This window comes from Acanthamoeba castellanii (assembly GCF_000313135.1).
Source record: "Acanthamoeba castellanii str. Neff unplaced genomic scaffold scf7180000084758, whole genome shotgun sequence".
Lineage (NCBI taxonomy): Eukaryota > Discosea > Longamoebia > Acanthamoebidae > Acanthamoeba > Acanthamoeba castellanii.
The window spans coordinates 450,593-457,714 of NW_004457380.1; the positions used below are offsets into that span (position 1 = coordinate 450,593).

At 63.7% G+C, this 7,122-nt stretch overlaps 2 protein-coding genes across 2 annotated transcripts; both read right to left on the reverse strand.

Moving 5' to 3' along the window:
- Positions 1-79: 79 nt before the first annotated feature.
- On the reverse strand, positions 80-3,008 carry ACA1_216070 (selenide, water dikinase; the record flags this gene model as incomplete). Its single annotated transcript, XM_004337090.1, has 12 exons — positions 80-194; positions 322-398; positions 518-597; positions 766-835; positions 966-1,024; positions 1,099-1,261; positions 1,471-1,786; positions 1,924-2,021; positions 2,140-2,235; positions 2,400-2,696; positions 2,724-2,803; positions 2,906-3,008. 12 exons carry the CDS (start codon positions 3,006-3,008, stop codon positions 80-82), a joined length of 1,554 nt encoding a protein of 517 aa, XP_004337138.1.
- Positions 3,009-3,118: 110 nt separating this feature from the next.
- ACA1_216080 (aminotransferase class V, putative) lies at positions 3,119-5,739 on the reverse strand (the record flags this gene model as incomplete). Its single annotated transcript, XM_004337091.1, has 11 exons — positions 3,119-3,189; positions 3,352-3,409; positions 3,526-3,599; positions 3,802-3,934; positions 4,103-4,410; positions 4,585-4,699; positions 4,834-4,915; positions 5,036-5,118; positions 5,239-5,319; positions 5,420-5,474; positions 5,567-5,739. The coding sequence occupies 11 exons, from the start codon at positions 5,737-5,739 to the stop codon at positions 3,119-3,121; spliced, it is 1,233 nt and encodes a 410-aa protein (XP_004337139.1).
- Between the last annotated feature and the right edge of the window lie 1,383 nt (positions 5,740-7,122).

A 7,122-nucleotide genomic window follows, 5' to 3' on the forward strand; every position in this document is an offset into this window, starting at 1 on the left:
AACACAAAAGGGGTTGCTTGTATCCCTGCAAAAAGGCCTTGTGTGTGTGTGTGTGGAGGAGGCAAGTGCGTGAGATGTTTCATGAGGTGTGGGTTGTGCTCCGCGCAGACTGCTCTGACTTGTGAACGTGGATGCGCCCGGTCCCCCTCTCCGTGCACCGCCCAATGTGTCCGGCGCACTCCACCCCCAGAGAACTGGCCGCCACCAGCCACACACCACACACCACACACACCGTGAGTATATATTTGGCGGGTCTGGGGCATTCCACCAGGTAGGGACCGGCAAAAAGGGGAAAAAAGGGGGGAGGGTAGGTCGGCGTACGCGAGCCTGTGGATGAGGTCGGCAGTGGCGTCGGGCGAAATGGCGATGAGCAGCCCGCCCGAGGTCTGCGCATCACACTGTACAGCACCCCCCCCCGCGGTCTCAACACAACCAACCAACCAACCAACCAGCCAGCCAACCAACGGGGGGGGGAATGGGGATGAGAAAGGATAGCCCTGGGATGTGTGCTGCTTACCAGGAGGTGCTTGCCCACGGTGCCTATGCCCTCGGCCCAATTCACCACGGGCGCGAGGTACTCCAGGTTCGCCTTGGTACCTGCAGCACCCACCCAGCCCCAGCCCCCGCCCCCGCCCCCGCCCCCGATCAGTACAGACGATGAGGCACCCACCCCACAAAGAGCCCCCTCCAATTTTGTTGGCTGGTGGCTGCTGGTGGCTGCTGGTGTGCTGTGCCGTGGTGTGCTGTGGCGGGCGCGAAGCGTACCGCCGGGTACCACGCCCGCTGCAGCAAACTCAAACGCGCCGCGCATCATCGGCACCCGGTCTAGCCACACCTGTGCACGTGCGAGCTCAGTAACAGGGTTCCGCAACAACCACCACCAGCCACCACCACCAGCGGCGCCACCACCAGCGTGGTAGGTGCTCGGGTCGACCCAGCCCTACGCGCCGCCAGCAGCGTCGTACCTCGACGTCCACTTCGCTGCCCTCGGCCATCTCCCGGAGGTGTCCCAGCAGCCCAAAGCCTGGCGTGGTACCCGAATGGATTTGGGGGGGGGTAAGACTGAGCGACGCCCTACCGTGTCGCTCTCCCGTCCACGGCATTGGGGGAGGGGAGGAAGGAGCAGGAGCAGGAGCAGGAGGGGGAGCGGTGACGTGCCCGTGACATCGGTGAGGGCGTGCACGGACCCCACTTCTCGAATGGCCGTGAGCGGTTTGTCGTTCAGGGTCGTCATGGTCCGTATGGCTGCCATCTCTATCTCCTGCTCGGTTCACACACGACACACACGCACACACACGCGACACACACGACACACACGACACACACAAAGAGAGAGAGAGAGAGAGAGAGACGGAACACGTTGGCCCAACGGTTACTTGCCACGGCGGTGGGATGGCGGCGCACTTGCGACACCCGACACACGCTGCCACACATAAACTAGCGAGGAGCGGGGGGTGCCTTATGATCGACCAGGCCGCGCTTGAGGGCGGTGGTGATGATGCCCGTCCCGATGGGCTTGGTCAGCAGCAGGTCGTCCCCGACCTGGGCGCCCACGTTTCGCAACACCTGCGGTGCGCCGCGCATCCGGTCAGAATACGCCTTCCAATCGCCGCCGGCCACCACCACCACCACCACCCAGGATTGGCAGAACCACACGCCCGCTCCAACACCTACCTTGGTGGGGTGCACCACGCCCGTCACGGCCATCCCGAACTTGGGTTCGTTGTCGTCGATCGAATGCCCGCCCACCACGCGCACTCCGGCCTCCTCTGCCTTGGCCTGCGCCCTGTGCGTACAGCGCAGCAGACGGTGCGTGTGTGTGTGTGTGAGTGGTGTGTGTATTGTGGTGACGCGCGCGCCTCGAATCAGTCACCAGGTCTGCTCACGAACCACCCCTTAGCTAATGGGGGGGAGGGGCCGGACCCTTGCAGGATGCGCTGTAGCACGCCCATGGGCAGGCGCGTGGAGGGGAATGCCACGATGTTGAGAGCAAACAGGGGGGTGCCGCCCATGGCGTAGACCTGTTGGCCGCAAGCCCAATGCCACCCACGCGCGGGCGTAAGCAACCACGCGGTGCCGAGGATTGCACGGCGGCGGGACGAGCCTGACGTCCTCACGGGGAGCCGGGCGGCCACGTACATCCGAGAGGGCGTTGGCGGCGGCAATCTGGCCGAAAGTGTAGGGGTCATCCACCACGGGCGTGAAGAAATCCAGGGTGCTCACCACGGCGATGTCCTGCATGAGGCAATGATCACCGCGACGAGTGTCATGACACACCAGCCAAGAAGAAGAGCAACAACAACAAGAACAAGAAGAGCAACAAGAAGAACGTATGCCGCGCGCCCCTAGAGGAGGCGTGGGAGGGGAATGGGCGGATGTAGATGGGGGGAGGTGCGTACGGGGGTGAGCCGGTAGACGGCGGCGTCGTCGGAGGTGTCGGATCCCACGAGCACGTTCTTGTCGTGCGACAGGGGCAGGGACTTGAGGATCTCGGCCAAGCGAGCGGGCGACAGCTTACATCCGCAACCCTGTGCGCCCGCCGCCACCATCCATTCATCGTTGGGCGTGGGCGTGGGCGTGGGCGTGGGCGTGGGCGTGGGCGTGGGCGTGGGCGTGGGCGTGGGCGTGGGCGTGGGCGTGGGCGTGGGCGTGGGCGTGGGCGTGGGCGTGGGCGTGGGCGTGGGCGTGGGCTGGGTCTGTCGCGGGGAGGTGGGCGTGCGTACCAGGCCAGAGGTGAATTCAGTGAGGCGGACCTTGTCCACCTCAGCTTCGCCGTCGGCCTCCAGGTCCCTCGCGTCTTCGGCTACACGCGGGAGGGGAGGGAAGCGAGGGATGAGAAAGGTAATTGGTTGGCAAAGCAAAGGGGCGCGCCAGGGAGGGAGGCGCGTGGTGGTGGGGGGGTTACCCGACGGCCGCAGTCGATAGAGGGCGTGCAGGATCACGCTCGACGCCTCCTCGATCTCCTCTCCCGTGGTCTCTCGTCCCGTGCTGAACCTGACCGTGCCCATGGCGAATCTGAGGCGCACACACGACACGACAGCAGCGTGATGAGTGCGGCTATACTTGTTGCTCCGGATCTACACTCGCGGCGGCGGCGGCGGCGGCAGGGGATGGCTAGTTACTCCATGGGTACGCGCATGGCCGTTAGCACGGGCGACACTGTGATGCTCTCGCTGTGGCACGCCGCGCCTATGATGCCGAGGGGGAGGGGGGAGAGGGGGACGATGAGGCACGAAAGAGAGCGAGAGAGGATAAGACGGCAACGCTCCCCCGACGGAGGGACCCAGGAAATGGGGGGGATGGGGAGTAGTCCATATAAATAGATATATATATATATATATGTATATATACCTGCCGATGCCGCCACCTGGGCGTGGATCTCAGACAGGAGCGCATTGGCCTCGATGCCCTGCTCACCCACCCACGCAATACCCCCCACCCCCACGGGACGGGTTATTCAGGGGTGGTGACTGGCTGGCTGCTGTAATGCCCTCGTGTGGCAGAAGGAGAGGGGGGGGAGGGAACCCTGAATGAAATGCTAAGTGTGTTGGGCAGGCGCTTGGAGTCGTCCTTGGGGCCATTGACCCGCGTTTCCAGGCCTGTGCCCGCCCAGACAACCAACCAACCAACCAACCAACCAACCAACCAACCAACCAACCAACCAACCAACCAACGACAACAACGTCAGGAGTTCACCGCTGGAGAGCAAAAATAATAATGGGACCCGTAATGGAGGTATGGGTGTGATGTGGGTGTGCGTGCGTGCGTGCGTGCGTGCGTGCGAGGTAGGTATGCATGTACCGAGAGCCTTGCAGGCCTCGGTGAGGTTCGCTTGGAGGCGGTCGCGCAGCTCCTTCATGTGCTGGCTATTCCTGTTTAGATCACGCGCGCAAATCGTGCACGCCATCCCGAGGCCGGGAACCAGCAGCGTGTTCTGCGTCGTCGTCAGCCATTCCAAGTGTTAGCGCGTGTGGTGTGTGTGTGTGTGTGTGTGGTGTCACAACACTCGAGTGAGTGATCCCATCTGCGCGGGGGGGGACACGAGAAAGGAGGAGGAGGAGGAGGGCAATGTGTGGTGTTTTGGGAGGACAGCGGGCAATACCTCGGTGCCAGGCCGCCGGCCCGCTTCGTGATCGGCGCCGTGCATGAGCTTCTTCAGCTCCACCCCGCGCCGCACATAGAGTGCGCCCACGCCTGGCAACACGCGCGACGGTAGGCGGCGCCACGTTAGGTGACAGGTGACCTGCACCCTGGCAGCCACCGACGGATTGGAGGGGAGAAGGGCCGTGCGCGTGCCTTTGGGTGCGTAGAGCTTGTGTGCGCACACGGACAGCATGTCGACTCCCATCTCGTCCACTCGCACCCGCACCTTGCCGATGCTCTGCGCCGCATCCGTGTGCACCGCAATTCCTGGTCATGGCGGCGGCGGCGGCGGCGGCGGCGGCGGAGGGAGAGGGAGAGGAGCACACACGGTAGGACGATTAATAGGCCGGCAGTCGCGATATGCGGCACGGGCCTCCCGTGGGATGATGGGAGGTGCTGCAGGTGCTGCAGGTGGAAGTGGTGGAGGGGGGCCTAGCGTACGGGCGCCGGCCTTCTGGCGCACGATGTCGACAATTTCCTTGATGGGCATGAGGGTACCCACCTCGTTGTTGGCGTGCATGATCGTCACGAGGATGGTGTCGGCACGGATGGCCTCCTGTCCCCCGCCACACACACGACAACACAACACACACACACACGCGCACCCGTCCACCACCAGCCACCCGTGAACATTTTGCCGCACGCTATCGGAGGGGGGGGAGGAGAGAGAGAGAGAAGCAAAGGGCGCACCTCGAGATCCTGGAGGGACACGAGGCCCTCTTCGTTGACGGGCAGGCGCGTCACATAAAAGTCCTCCTCCCGCTCCAAGTACCTGCACGACACGAGAAAGGGACCGCCCACCCGGGGCTTTCAGTACCACCACCACCGGCCAGCACTCATGATGCTGGCGCGTGCGCGGGGTGCTGGCCGGTGGCCGGTGGCGGTGGCGTACTTGACGACCTCCTCCACGGCGGGATGCTCCACGGCCGAGGTGATGATGTGCCGTCCCTTGTGCTTGTGCTGCAGCGCATAGCCCTGGACGACGCAGAAGAGAGAGAGAGAGAGAGAGAACAACAGAACACGCCGTGTTGGATGAATGGATGAATGGAGTGGGGGGGGGAGGAGGAGGAGGTGTGGTGGTGGTGCGGTGTGCACCTTGATGGCGTAGTTGTTCGACTCGGTGCCACCCGACGTGAAGACGATTTCGTCGACGCCACAGCCCAACGCCTCCGCCACCTGTGCGTGCGGTGGGCGGGTGAGCGTCCACTACCCAACCACATTGGGGGGGGGAGCGGGGAGGAGCTATTATTTGAAATAGTAGTGGGAAGGGAGGGACCTGCAGGCGGGCAGCTTCCACTGCCTTCTTGGTGGAGGCGCCAAATAGATGACCACTGCGCGATACAACCACCGTGCATGTAGGACGTGAGAAAAAGGCACCAGAGCCAATCCAAAAGTGCCGCAGCATTAAGATGTGGAAAATCACCTGGAGGGATTGCCAAAGAAGTGGTCCAGGAAGGGCCGCATGACGTCGGCAACTTCGCGGCTGATGGGTGTGGTGGCGTTGTAGTCCAGGTAGATGGGAGCGCGTGCGGCCATGCCGCCCGACCGGGCGAGGGTGCGGGTGTCGGCCGGGGGAGGCCTCGTGGCGGTGGCCATGGCAGAGGAGGCAGCGGGCAGGAATTCGTCTATGGCGCAGAAGGGACCAGACCCTTCGTAGGCCGAGATGCCGCTGCCGTGGGGGGACGAGTCCGGCGAGCAATAGTCCTCGGTGGAGGTGGTCGACGCGTTGGAGATTCCGCTGCCGCCCCGATGCGACTTGCCCGACGATGACGAGGAGGAGGACGGGTAGGGACCCTGCTGGTTGTGCTTGTGCTTCGACTTGCCCGACCTTCGCGTCTCCCCCGTCTCCCGCCGCATCTTGGCGCGACGTGCCTCTCCCAGGAACATGGTGGGGGCGAAGGAGTGGTGTGTGGTGATGAGCTTATTCTTATTCTTAGTAACTCCCTGCCTTCCGTCTCTCTTCTCTCTGTTGAGACTGTCTGACTTTCACCTTTTGTGTTGGTGCCCAAAGAGGCACGGGCGCCCGTGCACCGCCAAAAGAAAAAGAGAAAAGAAAAGAGGGGAAAAGACGTAACGCAGCTCGCCGACTGTTCTTTTGCCACCAAGCAGCAGCGAGGGAGGGCCACAGGGCGGCCAGCAGCCCGGCCGGAGGAGGAGGAGGAGGAGGAGGAGGATAGAAACAACGGGCTGGTGGTGCAAACCTGACTGCCGAATGCAAACGGCGGGCTGGCGGGCTGGCCGGCTTTACATGGCTACTAGTAGCCACCGCCGCCGTGGTGGTGGTGGTGGTGATGGGGTGGAGGCATGCCGTGGCCGTGCATGCCCGGCATGGGCATGGGCATGGGCGGGTACCCGTAGCCAGGAGCGCCATAGGGCGGCGGCTGCTGGTACGGCGCCGGCTGCTGGTACTGGTGGCCCCACGGAAGCGGGGTGATGTAGTCCCTGTGCATCACAGCAACACGCAACACATGCGTAGCACCAGAATCTGTTAGCTCAGCGCACAAGAGCTTCTGTGTATGCCGAGAGAAAGAGGGAGATGGTGGAGAGGAGGAGGATGAGGAGGATGTGGGATCGAGGCAATGGAGAGATGGAGGAGGTGGGCAGAGCGGCAGCTGGCTCGGGCGAATGTTTTGGATGGAGGAAGAATTCCTCCCCCTCCCTTTTCTATCAGAGGAGCCCCACGTGAAGAGGGGAATGGCGGATGGCGTAGAGGAGGGGGGGGGAACGCAACGGGGACGGGCGGCGAGGGCGTGGTGGTACGTACCGCCACCCGCCAGCAGGTTACCTACCTACCCCCCTCCCACTTTGGTCGGTCCGCCTCGGGGTAGTCGAGATGCCGTGAAAACGGGGTACTCGCCCCCTCCCCCCGGGGGGGGGGGAAGGCGGGGAGATTAGGAGAGGAGGGAAGCGAAGAAGAAGGGGGGGAGGGAGGCGCTGGGCATTCCCTCGGCTGAGGTGGAGGAGGGGCGAGGTCGAGCT